Source organism: Emys orbicularis, chromosome 3, assembly GCF_028017835.1.
Source record: "Emys orbicularis isolate rEmyOrb1 chromosome 3, rEmyOrb1.hap1, whole genome shotgun sequence".
Taxonomy (NCBI): domain Eukaryota; kingdom Metazoa; phylum Chordata; order Testudines; family Emydidae; genus Emys; species Emys orbicularis.
The window spans coordinates 120,575,156-120,601,782 of NC_088685.1; the positions used below are offsets into that span (position 1 = coordinate 120,575,156).

A 26,627-nucleotide genomic window follows, 5' to 3' on the forward strand; every position below is an offset into this window, starting at 1 on the left:
GAAATGGTATGCAAGTGTAGTAATTTGTATGCTAGCCTTTACATTTTTCATCTAGTCCACCAGTGAGTTCAAATCACATGCTTTTATTGGGGAGACAAAAAAGGAAGAGGGCTGCAATTAGAGTGCAATGTCCATAGTGCATCTTAAAAATAATTAAAAAAAAGAACAAAAAGAAATGTAATTTAATTACATTCTTGTAAGTCTGGTCAATTTAGTTAATCTTATTCAGCCAATTCTGCTGTCAGTGAAGCATACATACCTCTCATTGAACTAAATAGAAATTGCATGTGCTTATCTAAGGGCATGTGCTTATCTCTCTTTTTCTGCATGCCTGCCTAGGATAATAATCATTTTGAAGTTTGTTCCTACTAATTAACCATCTTGGTATTCCCACTATTATAAAATCAAAGGGTCAAAATCTTGTCCTTTGTAACCTCACTAAGTCAGTGGTCTTGCATAAGTCTGTGAATGCTTCAGCAAACTGACCCTAAGTTTTGTAGCAGCATCACCTACTCTACTTTCTGTTGTCACAGAATTGTTCCTTTTGAACTTCAAGAAAAATCAAAATCATACCTTTTAATATATTAAATTATGAATCTCTGTAATACAACCAATGTATAAGCATACCGAGCCCAGCACACTATCTGATATATGTTGATGTTAAATTCCACACATTCTCAATTTTGGATTTTTTTATTTGTTTGTTTTATTAACTTTGTTCCCAATTTAAAGTTTTGCTGTATAACAAAGGTGAAGGATGGTGAGCGCTTTGCATGATATTGTCCTCAGAAATACTGGGAATATAGAATCTCGTCTTCCCTGATTTTTGCTGGAGGACTAAATTAGGACTGGAGATAGAGCTATTTTAGAAAATTCGGGGTAGGTTTTTAATATTAAAGACAAGCAGAAAAAGCCAACCCTTTCAGACTACCTTTATGTCATAAAGAAGTAAAAATAAAAGATTTTTTTTTTTTTGTAGGTTACCTTTAAAACCAGCACTAATATTATGACACTCTAGTTTCAGATTTTAGGTTTTTTTTAAAGAGAGGGGGGGACTGTAAGATTTGTAAATATATAAATTTACTTTCTTTTGAGGAAGAAAATGAATGTGTGAGAAATTGTCTGAAACATTATTTGCTCCTCTCTTATAAAGATCTTTAGGTTCAAGGTACTATTTTTTGACTGAGATATCCCATTTGAATTAGAATATCTTGAATGATCTGTGTGGATCAAGTTGAAAGAGTATGAAACTATGATTTTATTCTACAGGTCTATAGGGAAGATTTATTAGAGGGTGAGTAACTCCTAAGCAGCTCTTATCATAGACAGGTATGCAGAAAGGCAGGAAGCCACGCTAAGCAGAATTCCCTTTATTGAATTTTCAGTGATGCCCTTTGATTATAGATAACATTGTTTCCTCTCTCTTTTTCTTCCAACGTACCTACTTCCACCAGGCTCTAATTACACCTGGCCAATTGAAGCCTACAGTTGAATTTGTATAAGAACTGATGAAAAATTAAAGATTGGTATGGAAACTTAGCTACAAACTTTTCCCAAGACCACAAAAACCTCTACCAAGCTATTCTACTGTTTGAGAAGTAAAATAATAGACAAGATTAATAATATTGCTCTGATTATCTTTAGCATGCTACTAAGTGAAAGTGCTAAAATAATAATTAAAAAGCAGAGACAAATACTTGTGATATTTTATTATTAAACAAAAAGTGATTTACAACTTTATATTGTGTAGATATCAAGCTCAGTGATTTGATCTGCAAATTAGTTTAGCTTCCTACTGCCATATTTGAAACCATAGGAGAAAATTTACTTGTTAGAACAACTAACTAGAAAATTTCCAACAGTCTTGTGTGGCACTTGATTGTTTATGCAGGTACTACCTATAATGCTTTTTAGCATACAAAAAAGAATTTGACAATTGTGCCTGAAATATTTCACATTTTTCTCTGTATATCATGTTAATATTGCTAAATATTATAACAAGGAAGTCCATATACTTATGGGTAGCAGCTTATAGTGCAAACAAATAAATGTGATGATCCACACAATGTACAGATGTAGACTAAAAGTTTAGTATTGGGAGTTTTCTGTAGCATTTAATTTTGTATTTTAAACAACTGAGTTTCTGGCCCTTAACACAAAGGATATCATCATGAACTCAGTATTTCCCAAACAAAATATTTTTCTCACTTGTTTTTAAAAGGAAACATGAGTTTATAAGTTGTAATGTTTCACTATTCAGATGTCCTTTTGTCTTGATGTTTTCTTTTTTCAATTTCATCATCAGTTTCTCCCTATAGATAGTCAGGATTAAGTACTGGCTTTCTGGCACTTGACATCAGCTGTTGTGTGTAAATCTCTAGAATTACTGAAGTTATAAAGTAATCACTTTTCTGATAACCTTGCATTTCAAAAAATGTCCAGTTTAACACACTAGCAAACATTTTTACACTAATATAAAAAACAAAAATAAAAAAGTGCAATTTTACTCACATTTTGGAGTATGACAGAAATTATACACCAAATAGAAGTTGGTTGATTTACAGTGCTGGGTTCATATGTTAATTAAAAGAAAAAAATGTTGCATTCTCTAGCAATGTGTTCTATGCTGAAAATGAACTCTGATAAGTGAATGGACATGACAGATAAGCAAGTCATCCTAATATACTGGAAGATACATATTCCACCTCCTCCCCCTTCCCTTCTGACTACTTTAACATTACATCCAAAAGATAAAATTCAGCTCTTGGATCTTAATGGAATATGGAATTCAGGATCCTGATTCCATATTCTGCTCTCCCTCCATGGAAAGGTTAATGCCAGATACATGCATGGGAAAGCAGATCCTTCATATAGAAAGACCAGAATATTAGAGTCAAGATCAACCATGACATTCTGAGCAGAATTCTGATAGTAACATTTGCTGTGGCTGTAGCAACGTTAATTAACCCCTTCATTTCTCCTGCTTTAAACCCCCCCCCCACAAAGATTAAAAAAAAAAAAAAAAGTGAAACCCTGACCTCATTGAAGTGAATAGGAATTTTGTCATTGACTTCAGTGGGTGTGTTGTTTTATATTCAAGTAATCCACTAGTTTTAATGATAATTCATTGCTAGTAACTTAACAATAGTCTTTATTAGATGCATAGTTAACATATATCCAGAACATCTTAACTCAGGTCAGTCCATCAGTCTAACCTAAAACCAACGGCCTTCTCTGACTGTCATCTCCCACACCCTGAAGATTCTATTCATTATCTTAAGAATAAATATCAGTCAAGTTTACATCTAAAGAATTATTATGATAGAGGATTGCATAAACTACCTTATTTGAATCTGAAATATAGAGTATGTATCTATACTGGTAGAAATTGTGCTCAGAAAGCTCAGTGGGATCAGGCTTTCACCCCAGAATCCTCATTAAGCTAATAGCATTATGGTTAGTGAAAGGATAGCTATAGAGCAGTGGTCCCCAACCTTTTTCATCTGGCGGGCACCAGACGACGAGCCACAGAGGACCGTGGCGGCGGAGGAGCATCCGCCGAAATGCTGCCGACAAGCGGCAACGTCAATAGGCATCACCGCCGAAAGTCGCCGACAAGCAGCGTCATCCAGAGGCGTCGCCGCCGAAATGCCGCCAAAAATCATACTAGAGCAGTGAGTGTATCAGAGTTTTTTATGCGGACACAGCAGCAAAATGAGGACAAACACATGCATGGAATTAAGCGGCAGGCCGCAACTTTTATTAGACTTTAACACAGCAGAGGAGCGCTACTCTCCAATCACTCATACTCTCCTATACCAGGCATTTAACTGGCTCTAGTGCAGGGGCTTCAGAGCTCCTTACCCTATAACCCACAACTCAGGGTAGGCTGTCCTCAGGACTCAGCTCTCTCTGAGTTCTAGCACCCTCTCTGCCTTCAGGAGGATTCCATGAAACCAAGGCCCATCACCAAAATCCCAGGTCTTTTACCTCTGGGACCAGTTCATTTTATTCTTTTAACTGCACTGGAAATCAGTGCTGAGGGATGCTCCTCATGGCCCCTGTGCCAGGTTAAATCCTGGGAACTGGGGAATGCTGGGCAATCAGCACCCGCTTCTCCTCAGCTGGCTAATGGGTGCCAGAAACTGCCAGCAGGAGGAGCTACCTAGTGTCCCTTAGTGGGTGTCTGACCCTATCAAGTTTCCCCCACCTGTTGAGGCAGGTGGATGGCATACAGAGATTATAATATTAGGTAGAATCACTATATCATTACTAAGCGACAACTGAAAGACAAACCAGGAAAAATAGAAAACTTACTTGCATTTACAGCTATTCCATAGGCAACTATCTTATGAAATGTGAGGTTTTTGTCAAGTTGTCTCCTCAGTGCTCCTCTACAACACTTGGCAAAAAAGCAAAACTCATTTTACAAGTTACATAGTTAACTCAATTTACTATTTCCAACTCACACATAGGGAAAGGGGGATGGTGAATTCAACAGCTATTTTTAATTTTTTTTTAAATCAAGCAATTGCATGCTACATATTGACATGATTTATTCAAGTATTTCTCACAGGGATTCAGTACACTCAGGGCTGGCTCTAGGATTTTTGCCGCCCAAAGCAAAAACAATTTTGGCCGCCCCCCCCCCCATTTTTTAATTACCCCACCCCCGGCCCCGCCTCAACTCCGCCCCTTCCCCAAATCCCCAGCCCTGCCTCCTCCCCCCAGGCTCTCAAGCCTAGGAAGGAGGGAGGGAGGGGGAGAAGCGGCGCCCGCGCCGTGGCCGCTCGGGATCTCCCCCTCCCTCCCAGGTTTGAGGGCGAGTAGCGGTGCGCGAGCGGCAGCAGCAGCGGAGGTGAGCTAGGGCGGCCGGGGCACATTTTTAGGGGCGGCATTCTGGCGCCGGCCATGCCGCCCCTAAAAATGTGCCACCCCAAGCACCAGCTTGTTTTGCTGGTGCCTAGAGCCGGCCCTGAGTACACTTGGGGGTTTAATGGCAGAAATCCAGTGGAAACCAATTATTGAGTAAGGTCTTGATGGTGTAAGTTTTTATGTAGTGCATAAAGAGTGTGCACATTATTACAGTATTGCCAACTCCTGTGATTTTATTGCAAGTCTAGAAATGTTTGGGTTTTTCCTTAAAGCCTTGCCTCCTGGAATCACGTGAGTATGTGAGAATCTCAACTTTCATTGGACTCATGAGGCTCCACCTGTATGTTCCTCACTTTGGCCTTCATCTTGCCACTAGACTGGAGTAACATGATGGATACACAGCAGTGTTCTCCATTAATGCAAGTTGAATTCCCCTATACTTTTTGTCTACACCGTCACATTTTACTTTGTGCTTATACGCACAACACTTCGCATCACCAGTATTATGCAGAATCTAGCCCTAAATAGTGTTGCCTCTAAAGCTACAAATGATTAGTCTCCTTTTAATTATGGGCATATAATAACAGTGTAAACAATAATAACTCAGAACTAAATGCACAGGTTTTTCTAACAATTACATTCCTTTGAAATTTTTGATTTGGATAACATTGATGAGTTATAGAAATAAGAGAAAATAATACATGGATTTCAAAAACTGTACTTACAATGCTTGTTCCCCTTATGAATGAAATAAGGTTTCTACTGACTGGTAGCAGGATTAACATGCAGTTAAAATTAAGGCATGTCGCAGAAGCTCTCGCCCAAGCCAGTGTTGACTGTACACATAATGGTATAAAAAATTATATTACAAATTTGGGGGTAGGCTAAAGAAGAAAGGAAACATATTAAAAAGCAAGTCTCTCATTCGGAAAAATTACTCAGTATCAGCAAAAGTAGAGGCTGATAATAAAATATGCATGTTGCAACATTCTCCTTTGAGAAGGTGCTTAGCAGTCTAACTCATACTTACACCCAGCATAACCCGTGTATAAAGGTAAGCATCATCTTCTTCATACCAATGGAATGTGTCAATAAACAGATATAAATTCAATCCCAGCCACACCAGCTACAATAAAAAGTGGGGGGCCGTTAAGTGATTAATGACACCTTGGATATTTTACTGCATATTAAATCATTTGTGGTATTCTTTCAAAAGAACCTGGGGAGTATTTCAATACCAGTATGAAACAGTTCTAGAAGATCACAGAAGTTAGAAATGGAAAATACCTATCAGACTGAGTCTATCTTTTGGCAAATGCAGGATACAGTCCCCCAATAGAGGACATATCAGCACATAATAAAGGTCAGATAGTACACTTGTTCTTAGGTATAAGATTTAGCATGGAAGTGTATGTATTTGCAAAAGGCAACAACAATGAAAACTAAAGACTTCCAGAAGTGAAAAGAGTTGGGAAGGTTGAGGGAACTCCCTCACCCAAAAAATCAGAAAATAATTCAGAGCACAATTTCAAATACAATTATAAACTACTGTTCCCTTAATCTGAGAAGTAAAATGCTTAAAAAAATACAGTAAGACATTAAATTGTTTTAAAGGCTATTTATAAAAGTTGTTGAATATTTTATACAGGTCTTACATTTCACTTGTTCATTTACTGTAAGCAAACAATAAAAAACCTCTTAAACAAGCTTAAAATACTTATATATAGCCAATTAGTTTTTTTAATATTAAAGAGATACTTACTAATAACAGGACTGACAGACTTTCACTGAAAATCCAGCATCCCATCTTGATTGCCACTCTTTTATGTTAACAGCAATTCACTCTTGCCTTATAACATAACCTGAGTTCTCTGTACATTCCGCAAGCTTTTCTACTAACTACTTTTTGTCTTGAGATCTTAATAAGCACCTACCGGGAGCTGCAGCTCTCTCTAGGAATTTTCTAATTAAGGACTTCCTGCTAAGAGCAGATCACCAAACTGACATGCCTTATGACCTGTGTAAATACAAAGCTGCTCCATGTCCAGCGATTCCTCTTTCAAAAGTTATTTTACAGAAAATGAGAGCTGGTTTCATTAAATTATCCTCATTTACCATTCTGGGTTGGCTTTCACCACAAGTTCAGCAGAAATTAACATAATTCTTCATGATGCAACTTGTTAAAATACCAAACAGGAGGGAGTATTCATTATGTATATATCTTAAACACACAAAAATATCTTAAAAGAACTTGATGGTTGCAAAGTCAAGCACTCAAAAGTTAGGAAATGCCAGAATAAAAGTTGCCTATACAACCTTAATACAGACCCTTTGTGAGTATGTATTATGTTACAGACCTTAATTACATGATCAGATACTATTTTTTCTCACAAGACCCCTGCTTTATTCAGAGCACAAGTGGAGGACAGTGCTCATTTAGTGAGACGCTATTCAGTATTTTGTTTTATCCTCATTGTGCAATATATGGTCCCATGTCCTATTTAGACTCTGCTCTGAATACAAAATTAATTTCTTTATTGGCTTTTCTATGATGCTTATCAATATAGGATCTGACTGCTTCACAAATATTAACAAATTTATTTTCACAACACCCTGTGAGATGAGGAGGAGCCGAGGCACAGAGAGATTAAAGTCAAAAGCATCCACTAATTTTTGGTGCCCAAACTGAGATACCTAAGGCTTGACCTGCAGTGTACTCAGTACACCTCTACCCCGATATAACACTGTCCTCGGGAGCCAAAAAATCTTACCGCGTTATAGGTGAAACCGCGTTATATCGAACTTGCTTTGATCTGCTGGAGTGTGCAGCCCCGCCCCCCTCCCCCACCCGGAGCACTGCTTTACCGCATTATATCCGAATTTGTGTTATATCGGGTCACGTTATATCAGGATAGAGGTGTATTATATAGCATTCATATGTTCAAATCACAGCTCCCAATGACTTCAGTTGCAACACTGAGTGCTCAGCACTTCTGCAAATCAGACTCCAGTTTCTCAAGTCAGGCACCCAGAAAATTAGGAACATATAATTAGTGGCCACTTGTGTAAAGTTTGCTTTAAGTGACTTGCCCAACATCACACAGGGACTCTGGGCTAGATCCATAAAGGAGACTTAGGGCTTGTCTACACAGGGACACTAAGGAAATTTAATCTTAATTAAGGGCATGGCTACACTTGCACATGTAGAGCGCTGGGAGTTAAACCAGCCTTTGGAAACTGCAGCAGGGAAAATGCTGCTGAGTGTTTACACTCTCAGCTGGAAGTGCACTGGCGTGGCCACATTAGCAGCTCTTGCAACACCACAAAGAGCAGTGCATTGGGGTAGCTATCCCAGTGTTCAAGTGGCTGCAACGTGCTTTTCAAATGCGGGGGGTGGGGTGGAGTGTGACAGGGAGTGTGTTGTGTGTATGTGGGGGTAGAGAGAGTGGGTTTTTGGGGTGCTGAGAGTGTGTCAGCATGATGTCTTGTAGGTTCAGACTCCCCTCCCCGCCCCACCTCTCTCTCACACACTCACAGCAAGCAGCATTCCACAGTAATGGTTGCTTTGTCCCAGAGCAGATAAGCATGCCGGCTGTCAGAAACGGAGCTTTGAAAGGGCATATCCGCATTCCTACAGCCAATTCCAAAACAATGACAAGAGTGGCCACTTGACTTAAGGGGATTATGGGACGTTTCCGGAGGCTGATCAAAGCTCAGTAATGCAACACCTCATTCACACTGAGGCTGGGGCATTTCAGCCGAGGCGCAGCAAGCGTTATGCTTCTCGTAGAGGTGGATTACCAGGAGTGCTCCAGCTGCAGAGTCCAGGCGCTCTAAATGCCTTTCCGGTGTGGATGGGTTGGGAGTTAGGACGCCTGGGACTGCTTTAATGCACTGTAACTTGCAAGTGTAGCCATGCCCCTAAGGTGTGAATTTAAAGTGGATTAGTTAAACTGCATTAAACCTCTGTGTGGACACTCTCATTCAGAATGAAAGTGGCCTTAATTTGGTTTAACTCTTAGACTCAGCCTTGCAATGCCTAGCATTTAGGTGCCCTGCCACCTACTGGAACACACACCCCGAGCTAGGGGTGCAGGCTCCCTATGCAATGCAATGGGGAGAGTTAGGTATCCACAAAATCCAGCATGCTGAGTCAACTAGCCAACAGAAGAAAATTCCAAGGAGAGGGGTGTGTCCGAAGACCTGCCCCTCAAAGGCAATTACTCAAAGGCATAACTCCAGGTTCAAGGGAGGTGCCTCCGTCTGCTCAAAATTCATAGCCGTGAACCCTCTCCTGGAGTTAAATATCCATTGGTACCAGGGGACTGTATGCTGGGTCTTCCCATGTTCTTTGTCAGTCCCGCAGTACAGTCATTTTCATACTCTCTCTGGCACAATGCATTATTTATACACTGTGGAACAGCTTCAACAGGAGAGACTGAAAGAGAATATGCTATAGTATAGTGGTTAAGGTACTCATCTGGGATGGAGAGCGCGCCTCCACAAGACCACATGCCTCTGCTTCATCATACTCCAGAATCAATAAAGTTTTGTATATATATTCCTTCTCCCTTCCCCACAAACCCCCCTCCCCCAACAGATCATAGGAGGGGCTTGTGGCTTCTTTCTGGGTTCTGGAGAGTAGGTTTTTTGGCTACCCCTTTGATTCCACAGCACATTTTTTCTGTGAAGGTTCTTCTGTCTATCTCACTGATGGCCCCTCTATTTTAGTCTGCAGTCATGACCATAATGGCCTCTACGTCAGCCTCTGTGTAATAGCCCAGGTCTCCTTCTTTCAATGGGCTACAGCAATTATCATCTCAAAAATGACCAGGTAAGCCTCTTGGTCATCTTCCAATCCAATCTTTGCAAAGGAAGGAATGGTGTTCACTGACACTCTGGGCAGCCCACGCAGATTAATAAGTCTCTGAAGTAGCTGTTCCAGGATCTGTTGCTGCTCTTGTTTTTTGTTGCTGTTCTTGCTGCTTCTTCATAAATTGTAGCATGAGTTGCTGCTCTTTCTGTTGCTCCATCATCCATTTTATGACCACTTCCATATCTTCCTTTTATACCTCTTTTACAGTTGTGGGGGGGAGGGTATAGAGAGGAGGCAAAAAAAATCCCATGACTCCTACTGACACATTTGAATAAGTGACTCAGGCTATGTCTACACTTAAAAAATAGTACAGCAGCACAGCTGCAGCTGTGCCGCTGTAACAGTTCAATGTAGACACTCACTACAGTGAGGGGAGACGTTGTCCCATCACTGAAGATAATATATCTGCCTGAGAGGCAATAGCCAGGTTGAAGGAATAATTTTTCTGTCATCCTAGCACTGTCTACACCAGAGGTTAGGTCATCATAGCTACATGTCTCGGGGGTGCGAATTTTTCTCACCCCTTGAGAGATGGAGCTGTGCCAATGTACATTTCCAGTGTAGGCCAGCCCTTACTCAGCCTCCTCCAAACACAGTCCATACACCCTGTACAGAGTCAAAGCTTACCCTTAGGGTTTGGTTTATTTACAAAGAAATGTATGATTATCATAATTCCAGCCTAAGTCTTCTCCCCTGGTGGAGCCTTCTCTCCTGAGGAATGGTCAGCCTAGAACCTCATCTTCAAAGGGTTATTCCAAGTTGGAGTTAACAAGCCACCAGAAAAAATGAGTCAGCAGGATTCAGTATCTCTGAGCAGAATCAAGGCCTAATCAAAGGGTGGGTTCACAGGAGACTACTACCAGTCTGTTTCAGGGTCCCTTTTAGGGGATATTTATTTGAATATTGTAACATTTAGTCAGTACCATAATTATAGTCAATGGAAAGAACCACTTTTCTGATTTTCTTTCACGAAGCATGAATAATCAATAAAGTTTATTTGCACTTCTCAAAGGAGAAATCCTCTCTTCTGCCCCTAATCTAAATAATTCAACTGGTGGCCAGAGATCTGCATAGGGAAAGGGGGTGCAATCCTCTCACCCAGGCTGTGGAATGGCAGTATAGCACCCACTTCAGGAATGACTTAATCATGTTTGTTATTAATCATGTTTATCATAGTAGTGCCTAAGGGCCAACCAAGAATGGAGCCTCATTGTACTGGGCACTACAGAAGCACAGAGTAATAGATGGTTCCTGCCCCACATATCTTACAATCTAAAGAGACAACACATACACAGGGTGGGGGAAGAAGTAGAACACACAAGCAGGTCCTAGAGTGTGTGTGGGGTGGGGGTAGGGGAGTGTCTCACTTATACAGTTCTGAGGTCAGGGGGGAAGGATTCACATAGTGACAGATTCCCTAGCCCCATTCCCACTCTTGTCCTGATAGGCCTTCTTACTCCCAACCTCTCCCTGAAGGAAGCCGTGTAGCCTCTGAAAATCCGCCCCACCACCCCTCCCTTCTTGTCTTCCACAGCAGAATCGTTTCCAAAAGAGTTCTTCACATTCATGCCTTAAAGGCAAAATTTGCCCCTGACAAAATAGACATGTTTCTTAAAAATGAAATGTTGGAGGCCGTTTGTTCAAATGTGAGTGCAATTCATTTTGGTATTTCCAAAACATGAGAAGCAATGGATGACAATAGTGAGGTTTAAAAAGAATCTGTCATGCTCAACAACTACTTTTTAAGTACTTAATATCAATTTAATATTATCAGTTTATGTTATGCAATTTATACTATTGTTGATGCTCACTACAACCATTATAATGAAACTGTTATGATGTGGGTTTTGAATGTTTATTATATAGGGCTGGTCCACACTAACCTCCCACTTCGAACTAAGATACGCAACTTCAGCTACGTGAATAACGTAGCTGAAGTCGAAGTACCTTAGTTCGAACTTACCGCGGGTCCAGACGTGGCAGGCAGGCTCCCCCGTTGACTGCGCGTACTCCTCTCGCAGAGCAGGAGTACCGGCGTCGACGGCGAGCACTTCCGGGATCGATCCCAGAAGATCGATTGCTTACCGCTGGACCCGGAGGTAAGTATAGACGTACCCATATACTTGCAATTTAGCTATGTCTATTTTCAGCTTTATTAAATAATAAAAAAATACTATGATTATTCACTAACAAACCTCTACAACCTAACGGACATTGATTGACCAGTTCCATTATGCTGTTCAACAGACACTATACCTACAGTTAATTGTTCACTTCAGAAACCCTTTTAAGGTCAATAATTCACCTTCCTTATTGCTTCTGGACTATCACAATCACTAACAAGATAGTGGCTACAGCACTGTTTTTCAATGAAGCAAAAGGAAGAGGATATGAGGGAGAGGGGAAGAAAAATGTGCTGAGGGTGAGGAGAAATATTGGGAAGGTCAGATGCCAATTTTGAGTGCTTTAAGAAAACCCAGCACCTGGATTAGCTGTACTTCAAAGCAGAATGCTGCGCTGAGATGTTCTGCTTTGAAGTACAGCTGATCCAGACAGCAATTTTCTAAAATGAGTCAAAACTGGCATCTGAAACAGAATTTCTTTTAAAGTACAGCAGATTCATATGATGGTTTGGGCTCCAAAATTTGTCTGGATCTGCAGCTGCACTTCAAAGCAGGACATCTCAGTGCAGCATTCTGCTTTGAAGTACATCTGATCCAGATGCCAGGTTTCTTAAAGGAGCCCATACCATCATGTGACTCAACTGCACTCTAAATTTTTTCTTGTTTAATAGCAATGATTTTTCATATATACTAGCAATGATTTGTGATATTGTATTGTATCTATCATAAACAATGATCAGGTTAGGTAAACTCAGTATGACAACTGTTTATTATAATCGTATGTAATGATCTCAAACCTCTTACATAGATCCACCCAGACAGGAATCAGGAATGAACTCTGATTGAAAGATGCTTTACTGACCCCGGAGCTAGCTGTTGCTTCATTTTGTGGGTGCTTTGCAATAATCTTGGGATGCAGCTTCTCCCACCAGCACGTAGAATGTGGAGAGAAGGGGAGTTTTCCTTTGGCAATCCGGGGCAAAAATCACTGATGGGACCACAATGTTCCCATACAAAAGCAAAGCTACAGTGTGGTCCTTTCAAAGGAGCAGTCTTGCAGTGAGAGGAGACTGTGAGAGCACAGAACTGTCCCACACAAATGTCTAAAAAAGTTAATTAGTGTTGGGTTATGCTAAATATTGCCATAGAGCTCTAACATAACTGCCCACCTCCAAATAAAATGTTAGCTACCTGTAACACAAACCCTCAAAGTTTGTTAGTAATCCTTTTAATATCTCTAATAAAAATGGGGTTATTTTTATTTGCTGTTTAGATTCTGAGCTTTTAGGGTGCATTTGAGTTGTGTTTTCTGCCTTTCTCGGCAACCATAAGGCCTAGAAATTTACTTTAAAAAAAAAAAAAAAAAGGAAAGCTGAGATTCTCAGGTAATTACCTGATTCCAGGAGCTGGAGCTTCAAGAAAAATGTAATTATTGAGAGACTCATGATAGAGTCATGAGATTTGGCAATACTACAGTACTTAGTGCATGAACAGCTGCTTTTCTCCCTACCCCATATGTTGCCAGCTGCCTGGGGTAGGGTGAGAACACAAGAACTTCATTATTACTGATTTTTTACTTGACAAAGGCTGAAGATTTATACTGACCCTCATTGCTGTTTGAAGGAGCAGGAACTTGTCATGTGAAAGCAAATGCTATGGCTATGACCCCCAGCCCTTGTTGATAATGCACAGATAAGGGTGAGGTGATTCTATCACAAGACAGAAGAAAAAGGGATGATTAGGATACCTGACTTTCTGTTCTGATAATGTCATTTTGAAAAATTGATCAAGATTGGTCACTAACAGTAAAGCCTGATCAGGTTCTTATGCTACCTGAATGGTCCCATGCTCTCTCCCCTCTCAGCCCATGTTTTTAAAAACAAATTAATGAAATTTAAAACATTTAGAAATAATAATTTAGGCCATATTTTCATTGGGCCTCCAAAAATATGCCAGCAGAAATTTTGCACAAGTGAATAAGGCAGTGAGGTGCCCAGTGACCCATTTTTCTTTGCTTGTGAGCAAATGAGAACTTGAGAATACAATTGAAAGTGATTTGCATCTGCAAAAAACCAAGTAATTGCATGCCCAATTATTGATTTGTGTGTGCAAAATGCTGTTTTTCAGATCAATCATTTTCTTTTCTTTTTTTTTAAGCTAACTGAAAAATGTACAGACAGGTGTAACTGCAAATAATGTGGATGCATTTTCAGGAGGCCCGCTGAAAATTTGACAGGAAACAGAAAGTCACAGATGCAAGGGGAAGTTACCTCCATTTGTGAGGTGTGAAACAAAGAGGAACAGGGATGGGTGGGAAGCAAGTGATGATGAAGGTGACCATAGTGTCATTATTAGTGTCCCATAGCAGGTCGAGGGGAGCAAGAAGCCATTTTGCACCCTCACAGCAAGGAGAGTTTGGAAGAGAGGGAAAGAAGAATGGAGCAAAGGGGAGTAGGTAGGGGTAATGGCAGTGAGCAAGGGGGAAGAAAAGGGCAGGAAAAGAGAGGGAAAGGACAGAAAAGAAGGGCAAGGTAAGAAATCAAAGGGAAAGAGAGAGGAGAGGAGACAGCTGGTGAGAGGGTGGTGTGAGGAGTGGGGAAGGGGTGTCGTTCTGTTGTTTCCTGGGTAGGGAGTAGCAGAGGCACTTGGGTTCAGGCTGGGGCTACAGGGGAGTGGGAGGCTGAAGCCCCCATGGCCCCTGAGGCGGGACAGGGTGGGGTCTCCAAGCTAATGTGTGGGGGGCTGTGGCAATGACAGCCACTGAGGGGCAGGCTCAGGACCCGCGTGTGCCCAGCCCAGCAGGGAGCAAGGCTGCAGCAGGAGCCAGCAGGGTGGGCTGGGCCTAAGCGCAGAGGTACCAAGCAGCTCTTCCTGCCACTACTGCACTCCTTCGGCAGCCAAGAGGCGGTGGAGAGAGATAGACCGAGTGGATATGCGTGCTGCGGGTCATCCACCCCAACTCCCCCTTCAGGTACCACAACACACACAAAACACCATACACTGACATACAACTCACCTCACACACACACTCCCTCCTCTTCTACCCTGACTTCCCCTTCTAGTACCTCAACACAACACACAACAGACAGCTGCACAGCCCCCTCTCTATCCCCACACCTCTCCTCAACTACATCTACTCCCCCTTCAGGTACCACGACATAACACAACACACTGACACACAATCCCTGCCCCCCACCCCTCCTCCCACACACACACACTCCTCCTCATCCATGTCTACCTCCCTACAGGTACCCCGTATACAATACAGCATTGTAACATGCCTACCTTACTCATCCACCCTTCTTTCCATTCAGGTACCACCCCCCACCATGGTACACATGATACCCATGAAACCGACACACAGCTCCCCTCCCTCCAACACACACACGTCCATGCCTCCTCATTCACCCCACCCCCTATTCAGGTAACCCACACACCATAGAAGATAATACTACCACCCCATCTTCCTCAACTACCCCTCCTATCCATTCAGGTTCCACAACACACACCCTCTTCATCCATCCCTACTCCCCATTCACATACTGCATACATTACAACAGACTTCAACACACACCAGGCACTTCATCCAAACACCCTCACACCGACCATATCACTAATCCCTATTCACGTTCCCAATACACCACACACCACAACACACACTGACACACACCCTTCCTCATCAACTCCTAACTCCCCATTCGGGTACTGCACACCAGCACACAACACACACATATCCCCTCCTTACTCCCATCCTTACTCCCCTTTCATATACCGCCTTCCATCACACCAAAACATACACAACCCATCATCATTCACCCCTATACCGCCTTCTCAGCGCCCCCCCCCACCCCAACTGCCTGACTTAAGTCAGTGGAAGCACTCGTGGTGAGAACGCACACCACCGACAGAAAAAGAGCAGTATGGACATGAACACTGCAGTGATTACTGCAGTGGCTGTAAGTTGACCTGCCATAGGTTGACTTAAGTTTATAGTGTAGACATGCCCTCAGTGTCTGCACCCAGAGGGGTGGGGGGTGGGAGAGGAGGGAGGAAGGTATTCCTGAAAGTGAGAAGAGTATAAATAGGAGACAGTGACATCATCACTTCAGTTGCCTCTCCCCCATCTCTACACAAGGAGGCAAGATTGTCTGGAAGACAAAGAAACTCCATTGAGACTATGGGAGGGGCTAGTCCTAACTAGAAGGCATTCTAGTTAGCATGAACTGCTATGAAGTTCTGGGTGAGAGAAATCCTTTTGCTTTTAGAATTATTAGCATGGTAAAGTTAAGGAATTAGCTTATGTTTTTATATTTTATTTCCTTTTGTAACCAGCTCTGATCTTGCCAATACCACTTAATCACTTAAAATCTATTTTAATCAATCTGTTTTATGTTTAATCTAAACCAGTGTGTTTTTGGCTGAAGTGTTTTCGGAATCTACTCAGGTTAATGGGGCTGGTGCATGATCAATTTCTTTGTCAATTTCTAGGTCACTGAACAGCATAAGATGGTACACTTCTGGGGTGCAAGGCTGGAACCAGGGATATGTGGGTGTCACCCTATATGTAATTCAAAAGTGGCTGGGAATGGCACTCTGGTATTCGTCTGGAGGTAACTTGCATGATAGAGGCTGGGGTGAGTGGCAGAGTGGCAGCTCACACAGCAAAGCAGGGCATAGTGTACACCAGACTGGATAATTAAGGAGGCACAACAATAAACAGCCAAATTATGCCCTGGGGTCACACCATGACCATATAATCTCTCAAAACAATTTTGGTTAAGGTATTAACAGAAATCAGGGCTTTGGGGCTCTTTTTTGGGGACCAACGATAATAGCCATTTTTCCAGCAACAAAAGAAAACAGTCAGAATAAATGGTGACAAATAAAAATATCCTGATGTTATTAATGTAAGAACATATTATAGTCTTTATAGTGGAAGTAGGTGCACTGAATAGTGGAAAGAAAGAGGACGCAGGGAGCCTCTTCTTCTACCTAGTGAACCTGTACAATGGACAGCCATAATTTGATTTCATTGAACTAACAAGCATATGGGAGGGGGAGGGCTGCTATCTCTGGTCTGACTAGCAAAGATGGGGTCCCCTCATCTACTAAAGGTCACTCTCAAAGTTCAATTCAAATTTTATTATATACAGCATTACAGGTACGAAAGATCCTGAGCCAAATTCTGTTCTGTTACTCAGATTTGCACCAATAAAACAGATAGCAGAATTTGTCATTTTATTCATTTTTACATAGAATTTAATTGATGTTTTGCTCTTAGGAGTTCAAAGTAATAACATAAGAGAGATCATAATAGTGCAAGGGATGAAAAAAAAAGTTGCAGTCTCATGAGGTGTAGTTTAATTTTTTTGCCAACCATAATACAAACATCATTTACAAAATAAAGTCTTTGTTCAATCACAACATTAGAAAGAGCCTGGCCCTCTATTTATTTTACTAAAATAAAGTGGATTAAGCAGTATGAATATTTCTTAGCTAGATTATACTAATACTTATTTTTTTAATATTGTATTTTTTACACAGATGTTACTGGATTAAGATGATCTCATTTCTGGCTCTTATTCAAATTTTTGTGATCCCATTTGTAGTCAGTTTTTTTGAGTATGAAATGTTGTTAAGCACTGGCTGGAATACTTTTAGTGGAATATTCGATAGTATATTTTTTGTTGATGTAATTTTAAATTTTTTCACTGGATACATCAGAGATCATGATAAGGTACAAGCTAAAATTACTTAAGTGAATTCACCTCTCCATGAAATGTATGGCATTTAAAGTATGGATAAAAAGGGTTTAGTTAAATGCATTTTGTTTTGTATATAGGTATTATATTTAATACTGTTTTCCCAAATTTTCTTTTAAAAAATATTGTAGTGAGTTTAAACAGCATCATAGCACAAATTCCTCATTTCCATAGCTATACAATTATCAGAGTTGATATAATGTATGTTAGCTGGATGGTTTTCAGATGTTGAATTATTTCCCATCATTTACTCTTTATACTTCCTACCAAATTCATTTTAAGATTATTATTAAATCTTAATTCATGTTAAATTAAAGATGAATATGTTTTGGTCAGTACAGAAGTCTGAAGGAGCCATATCATTATGCACCTTGTAATATCAGCTACTGAGCATACACGTGCAAGCACAGTAGCAAAATTTACAATATATTGCACATGGCTGTTCATGACTGCATATAAAAATGTGGGTTACGCGCTGGAAGTTCACACAGTGGAAAGCTCTTTATGCCATTCAGAAATTGGAAATTGTATTTTAAAATGATTACAGGCCATCTTTTTTAACACTGCAGTATGGTAATATATAAAAGTATAAGGTGCAAGTATTCTAGACTCATTTATCTCCTGTAAAAATGTTGTTTTTTGTTTCTATTATTTTAGATTTAAATCAGCCAATGGTGTGGTCTATAAAGTAGCTCTTTTGATCAGGACATACACGCAAATGAACAACAGATACAGGGGTGGATTTAAGTGGCCAGCTGCAACTTTATTAATTTAAAACTGGGGAAAAGCAATATACATCTACCATCTGCTCTCACAGCTTGGCATTTCATTGGGTCTAATGCAGGGTTATAGGTCCATATAACAAATAACTCAGGGTAGACCCTCCTTGGCCTACCGGTAGGACTCAGCTCACTTCTGAATCCCCTCTTCCTAGCTATGCATGGAGGTTGGGGGTACAGACTACCAAGGTAGGACCTCTGTCCAGGAAGACTTCAATTCTCCCCTTCTCCGACAGGTGCAAAGTCCCCAGAAAATCCTGAGTCTCATTTACCTCTGGGAGCTGGCCACAAGTTGTGACAAGCTAAACAGCCTCTCCATTCCTAATATTAAACTTTCAAGTCCTGTTGCTTTCAACCCAACTCTGCTTCCATGAAACTTGTCAGGAAGCTGAAAAACCTACTAGTCCTCAGCCAGTTTGGTCCAAGAGGAAAAATTCCTTCTTGGTCCTATTGAAAGCCATTCCTTTTGGCCTACCAAGAGGGCAGGCCCTGCCTGTCATTGATTGTCTGCATATTGTTTGTAGCTCTTCTTGGCATCCTTCAGGTGAACTTTTAGGTCATCTTGGGTTTTATGTATCTGTTATATCCAATCCAGTGCTGCTGGGTTATGGGAAGTTGCAGATAGTTCCAGGTAGAACTCTGATAGAATCCATAGTTTAAAAAAAAGGGCTTTGCCTCGTAGAAATGTGTTCTGCATTATTGTACATGAACTCTACCTTAGGCAGCAGCAAGGACCAGTCATTCAGGTGGAAGTTTATGTAGCATTGAAGATACTGCTTCAGAATCTGTTTGGTTGTCTCTTCTTGACCATTTGTTTGAGGGTAGTAGGGAGATGAGAGGCAGGACTGAATACCCAAAATCTGAAGAGTTCCTTGCCAGAAGCAGGAGATAAATTGTGCCCCACAATCAGAGACGATGTGCTCTGGGAGGCCATGGAGGCAGATGACTTGGTCTACCCAGAGCTGGGCGGTTTTCTGGGAGGAGGGTAGGCCAGTGCAGGGGATGAAGTGTGCCATCTTTGTGAGGTGGTCCACTACTGTCAGAATGCTCATGAACCAATTGTACTCAGGTAATTCTACTACAAAATCTAAGGTGGTGACTGTCCAGGGGCAGGTGCAATCTCAAGGGGTTGCAGGATTCTGAGGGGTTTATTGTGCAGCACCTTGGAGTGGGCACATACATTTCAAGAGGCCACATAGGCCTGCACTGTGGCTCACATGTGAGGCCACCAGAAGACATGAAAGACGAGGCGCTGAGTTTTAAAGCAACCAAAATGTCCTTCCAGGGTGGAGTCATGACATATTTGTAGGGTTTTAGTCCTCAGAGGCCCAGGAAGAACTTCTATATATGTAGGGTGACCAGTTGTCCTGATTTTATGGGGACAGTCCCATTATTCAAGGCTTTGTCTTATTTAAACGCCTATTACCCCATCCCGATTTTTCACACTTGCTACCTGGTTGCCAAATATCTATGCCCTTTTACATAGGTTACCCCATCTTGGATGTTGTTGAGTTTCTTATGACTGTCTGCTTGTCAGGAGGGATCCCGTGGGCTGAGACTGAGTGTATGAGGGTGTGTAGATCTTGGTGAGGGACCGTATCTAGAAACTTATGAGGCCTAAGGATGCAGGAGGTTTTAGGGTTCATGTCCTTCAGGTTGCATAATATTCGCCCTTTTGGGCAACATATGGCCTTGCTATTTTTGGTTCCTGAACAATAGGAAAATCAAAGCACAAAGAGAATAAGGCCCACTGAAGATGTTGGTGGTTGAGGGCCTTGGCCCTACACAGATATTCAATGTTCTTATGATCAGTGTACACCCGATAGGGCACAGGTCCATTTTAGATAGTGGTGCCACTCTCTGAAGGCCGCCTTAATTGCCTGTAATTCTTTGTTCAAAATTTCATTCTTTTGCTCCACGGGGTCTGAATAAAAGGTGCATAGATGTAGAAATGGTGAAGACTGTGTCTTTGGGATAGCACTGCCCCAATCACCAATTTGGAAGCATCTGTTTTGATATGAAGACTTGTGTAGTGTTGGGGTGGACCAATATGGGAGCAGTGGTCAATGCAAGTTAAAATTACTCAAAGGCCTTTTGGGCCTCAGGAGACCAGAGGACCTGGTGTTTTTGCAGAGCTGGGCAGTAAGAGGGGTGATCCACTCCGAGAACTTTGGTATGAACTGGTGATAGAAGTTCTCGAACCCCAGGAAATGTTGTAGTTTGCAAACATTCCTTCATGCTTTCCACTTGAGGACTGCCTTTATCTTGCCTGGGTCCATTTCGATACTAACGGGAAATAGGATGAACCTTAGGAATTCTATGGAGGACTAGTCAAAAGCACATTTTTCTAGCTCAGCATAAAGGCAAGGTTGGCATAACCTCTTCAGGATGGAACAGACATGCATAGTGTGTTTTTCAGTATTGTCTTAAAAAATAATGGTATTCTACCATGTATTGTCCAGAATATGCCAGAGTACATCATTAAGAAAATGTTGGAACGTCGCGGGTGCATTTGTCAACCAAAGAACATCAAGAGATATTCCATGTGATCATAATATATTCAAAAAGCAGTGTTCCATTTGTCCCCAACTCTAACACATACTAGGTTGTTTGCCCCCCAGAGGTCTAGCTTTGTGTATACCCAGGTGGTACTCACACAGTCCGTTAGCTTGGGGATTAGTAGTAACAGGTATTGGTTTCTAATGGCAACCTGACTTAGGGCCTGATAGACCTCACATAGTTGGGGGATTCCAAACTTAACAAACAGACTGGCACCCCAGCAGGAGAAGTGTACTCATGAATAAAGCCCTTGGCTAGGTTCTGCTGAAGGTAGGTATGCAGCGCAGCTAGGTTGGGTTCAGACATGGTGTATATATGCCTGAAAGGAATGTTTGCCCCAAGTTCTAGCTCAATTGGGCAACTGTAGTCCCTGTGTGGGGGCAAGGTGTCTGATTTTTGCATGGGTCCATGCAAAAGACATCTTTTTAGTCACTGTATTTGGATGGAAGTTGAGGATCAGAATCAGCAGGTGGCTCTGTCAGGCCAGTTACCCTGCCACATGACCACTGGGGAACTACTGCATGCTACCTATTTCCTAGGGTCAAGAAGTGCCGCTGTGATAATTCTGAGTAAAATTTGACTTTTAGTTCATGCCCGCTGATAAGAGGATTGTGGAGGGCCAAATATGAAATACCCAGGATCAGAAGGAAGTGTGAGGAATGGATGGCACTGAACTGTGAGGTCTCTCAATACTCTTGGATAGTAATCTCAGAGGAACAGGTTCCGTGGTCACTGTCCCAGAGAATAAGAGAGGCCCATAAATTGTCTCTACTGGGTTCAGAATGGGCTTGGGCTGCAGGGGAATCTGTAGTGCCTGGGCTGCTTCTGCATCAATAAAGTTGTCTGCTGTGACTGAGTCAATGAAGGCCTGCTGTAGAGGGAGTCGCTGGGGATGCCCCAGGATTTGTAACTCAACTGGTACTTGTATGTGTAGTGCTGGTCAGTGGGAGCCAGCACTCATTCCCATTAGGATCTCAATTTGGGTTTCAGGGGGACACTGTCAAGATACCCAGGCTAGCCTTCTTCACCATGCCAGGGCTGGCTTGTTTCCCAGATTCCTTTGGACTGGGTTTCTTGTGGTGCAACTGGAAATAGTGTGGTCAGGATTGCCATAGTAGTAACACAAGTTAAGGTGTCACTGATGCTTTCTCTTTTAATGGGTGAGTTGCTGGAGCGTCAGGACTATCTGCATTGACTAAGCTGGTGAGGCAGAATTCAATAGCATGGGGACGTGGTTGCAACACCCCTTTTCTTTCTTCTCGTCACTCATGTAGCTGATTGTCAATACGGATAACAAGATCTATGAAGGCGTCTAGACCTGTTGGGGTTCCGACTCGGGCCAGTTCATTCTTAATCTCATCCTGAAACTGAAATATCTGGGCCACATCACTCCATTCCAAGTCCGATATGAGAAGTGGAAGTGAGCTCTGTAGGAAGCGGGCATGCCAGACCCTTGTTGGAGTTTCCGAAGGGCAGCTTCAGCAGAGCAAGCACAGTTGGGGTCATCAAACATGGTTGATTTTGCCATCTGAAAGGCATCCCTCTGTCAACAGGCTGATTATAAGGCCTACCTTGGTTTGGCTGGATGCATATGTCTATGGTCGAAGCAAGAACAAGAGGTGGCACTGATTCATGGAGCCTTGGCTCCCATCAAAGTTCTTGGGGAGAGGGATAGCAGGTCCCAGCTTGGGTGACAATGAAGTTGGATGGGTCTAGAGCACAGCATTGTCTGCATGGAATTGATGGACTTGCTCCCACAACACCTGATTCTCAGTGGCCAGCTGCGCGTTCTGCATGTGCAATGCTCAGTTGTCTGACTGGAGACAGATGACCTGCTCATACAGTGCAGATGACCCTTTGGGTACAAGGAATTCCACGAGGTCCATGGTTGGCTGGGCCCACTCAGAGAAGTAGTGGTTCAAGCAAGCTGCAAGGACCAGGGCATGGGCAGTCAGGCCTAATGGTTAGAGTCAGGAGCCTGGATCCAGAGCTGGGGTTAGTGTCAGGTGCCAAGCCAAAAGTCAGATCCAGTACCAAGCCAGTAGCTGAAGCCAGAGTCAGCATCAGAGGTAGGATGTAGAAGCAGAGACCTGGAGCAGGGCAGGAAAGCAGGAACCGGGAAAGGTGGGGGGGGGGGGGAGGAGCTAGGATAAGAAGGACAAGAACCAGGAACACTCTGCGAGGCAGGAACCAGGAACAGGTGGGAAGGTAGGGTTCAGGAGTCAGGCAAGTAGGCAGGGTCCATAGTAACAGGCAGCCAGGGAGTCATCTAATTGCTCAGACAACTTCCTGTGCCTCTTTCTGGTTTAAGTAGTGCATTGCAGCCAATTGGTGGGGCTGGACATCTCCCCTAATCAGGAATTTTGTGGGCAGGTCCCATTGCAAGCTAGAGCTTCACTGCCCCCCTTCTCCACTGGCTCAGGTGAGCTGCTAGGTGGCAGCCATGGTCTGAGAACTACCTGGGGACCTCACAAGAGGTCCCAAGGAGAAAGAGGAGCCAGCCATGCCCCACCATACATGTGCTCTCAACTCTCCCACCATTCCAGGCACTGTGTCTCCTCTCTGTTGGTCAAATCAAAATCCTCCCCTACTGATGTGCATGGTGTGTGTGAGGAGCATTGTGGGAGCTAAGCATCAGCAGTACAGGATGGAAAATGGAGCAAGTACCAAAAACAGATGAGGAGATGAATAAAGGGAAGTGACAGGATGTCCCCTTTGGAGACAATGTTCTAAGTTAGAAATGAGGTGTACTGACATTTCTGAGTGCAAAGGCTCTCAAGTGATGTCGGTCTCCAGCTGTCTCATTTTCATGATTCCAAAAAGTAATAATAAAAACATTTAAAAAGCTACCAAGTGAAACTAATTAGGTCCATATCAGAGTTCTTTTATAGCCCCAAATCATACTGTATCATAGGTAAAATAAGAACTTCTGCTTAGACTTGGTATCCCCTTTAGACTTAAATTCCTGTGGACAAGTCTGTGCAAGTTTTAGGGAAGGGTGTTCAAGGACTGCAGGTTTGGACCCAAAGGGTCAATGGGTTCCAGATACTCAACACCTCTGAGACTTTGGCCCAGTATTAGTGAAGGTTCTGAAGAACCAGTTGTGTAGAGGTAAAAAAAAAGAAGTGGGTAAAGTCACCTAAACTAAAGTGCATATGCCCCAAATAAGAAGTGTGTAAACTCAGTTTACCTCAACAACACTACTGTGAAGAAACATTAAACTTTCTGAAAGGCTCTTTGAAAACAATGAGCCTGATTCTTTCCTCACCAACATATGTTATACACTGGTGCACCCATCGACTTCAAATAAATAAATAAATTTTAAATTAATGGAGATATTCTATCTCCTAGAACTGGAAGGGACCTTGAAAGGTCATTGAGTCCAGCCCCCTGCCTTCACTAGCAGGACCAAGTACTGATTTTGCCCCAGATCCTAAAGTGGCCCCCTCAAGGGCTGAACTCACAACCCTGCATTTAGCAGGCCAATGCTCAAACCACTGAGCTATCCCTCCCCCCTAATCATTCCTGAATTACACCATTATACATGAGAGTAGGATCAGGCCCATTATACATGAGATCATTTGATTTTAAGAGAAGTAGTATGGTAGATACATTTTTGAGAGCATTACTTAAGTCGTTTTTTCTTTTAGTTTAGTTTAGGCAATGCAGTTTACCCCTAGTTTAAAGGCTAAACAGATTTTCATTGGGTAGGAGGCTTCCTCTTGCTGGCAGTTTATTTAGAATCATAAATTGTTTGCATGCTTATTTTAAGTCTGATCATTAATATAAATGCAGGAAAACATTCTAGCTGGAATTAGATGATTCAAGTATTTAAGTTTAGATCATATTAGATTAATGTATGTCTAGGTTTATATTTTAATAGTATTTTGTTCAACTTTTCCCCAGGATATTGTTTTAGAACAAAAGAAGATTACAGTGAATTATATAAAAACATGGCTTATTTCAGATCTGTTAGGAGTTCTACCAGTTGATTACTTTTTGAGAGTGAGTAAAAAAAAAAATCAATGTTGCTTAAACTAGACTCTACTAGTTAAAGTTAAAAATGGTAACTTTCTTATATTAGATTTTATTTTTATCTTCTAGAAAGGAAAACTGGAGGGGATTCTATCAACAAATGATACTAGCTCACAAGTAGCTTCTACCAGCAAATTGGTCAGAATTTTTATCCTGTTTCGTTTATTTAGATTTGCAACGCTTATACTGTATGTGCACTACTGGGAACAGGTAAATAACCATTTTAATTAATAATTATACTTGCCACTTTACCTGTAGCATTTTCCATATTCCAAATACTTTACAAACATTACTAATTAATCCTCACACCAAACCTGTGAGATAGGTAATTATTATTATCACCATTCTATAGAAAGGGAAACTAGGCAGAGAGAGTACGTGAATTGACAAAGGCCACATAGCAAACACTGGTGTATCTCACATAGAACTGAGGAGTTTCTGGCCCCTAATCCCATGGTCAGTTTACTAGATCATGCTAGTATCTTTTTTCTATTGTTTTAGTAAAAGAAAATAGGTCCAAATAGAGAATCATAAGTCAATTGCAAACAACATTATTCACATTCAGGACAGCTAAATAATATCATGTAAATAAGCAAAAATAGCTCCCTAATACTATAAACAAAATGATTCTGTACTATCCTAATACCCATGTGTTTTTAATATTGTTGTTCTGTGGATTACTTAAGTGACTGCTGGAACTTTAAGTAAAAGAATGGCAATAGGAAAGGAAAAGAAGTGTGAAAAGAGTTTTATTCTTATGTAATTAATGATATTTCATCTAACGTATTATGAAAAATATACCTTTATTTAAGTGTTTCACTCATTATTTATACTTGCTAAACTGAAAACAGATGCAACCTGACCTATGGTGTCGCTACTGCTCCGTCAAAATAGTGACAAAATTGTGGTTGATGCCTGATGCCATGCTCCACACTTCTTGTTTTGATAAGTGTTTGGTATTTAGAGAACAGTTTTGCAAAAAGACAGATTGGGAAAAAAGGTAGATGCTCTAAAAGAGAAAAATGGGTAATCAGAAGTAAGGATATCTAAGGAGAAAGGTGATATAGATCCCTTGGTAGACAAGATGTATGGATTAAGAGATGAAGGGCAAGATCTTTTGTTGTAGTGCTGCTGCTTTCTACTGTGCTTCCAGCGGAATCTGGCTACAGAGCTGGCATATCTGGACCCAGAAAGCTCACTCCAGTGTAAGGGGTGTTCTGTAATGTATGCTGGTGGAGCAGATGGGTGAACAGCTAGGTTGGGAGAGTGCAAAGGTGAGCATTATGCCAATGTTGCGTGCACATCCTGCCCTGTGCTATGTGCTCTTTGGCTGTACTTGAGGATTTGCTACAATATCTTATAGGAACTGTTAAGAGAAAAAAAGTTCACCTAGCTAAAAAGAATTCACCTAGGTTGTTGGTTCTTGAGAGGACAATTCTCTCAACAACAAGTACTGTGATGATCTCCCGCTTCTGTTTACTTAAAGCAGGAGGGTCTTGGTTTTCCCAATTATGTTGGGGAAAATGCTGTTTTTTAATATGTACCTGAATAATAGTGTTTTAATTTAGGCCTAATAAGCACAATTTGGCCAACACTGTTATGGAAAAATTTGCAGTTT

The 26,627-nt window shown here is 41.6% G+C and overlaps 1 protein-coding gene across 1 annotated transcript in view; it reads right to left on the minus strand.

Annotated features, from left to right (window-relative positions):
• The window catches only part of NOX3 (NADPH oxidase 3), a 46,909-nt gene extending 40,227 nt beyond the window's left edge, over positions 1-6,682 (minus strand). The window contains exons 1-4 of the mRNA XM_065401316.1: positions 6,638-6,682; positions 5,906-6,001; positions 5,601-5,711; positions 4,318-4,402 (exon numbers count right to left, since the gene is read on the minus strand). Coding sequence (XP_065257388.1) covers positions 4,318-4,402; positions 5,601-5,711; positions 5,906-6,001; positions 6,638-6,682 — 337 coding nt within the window. The remainder of the gene's footprint in view (positions 1-4,317; positions 4,403-5,600; positions 5,712-5,905; positions 6,002-6,637) is intronic.
• Positions 6,683-26,627: the final 19,945 nt, after the last annotated feature.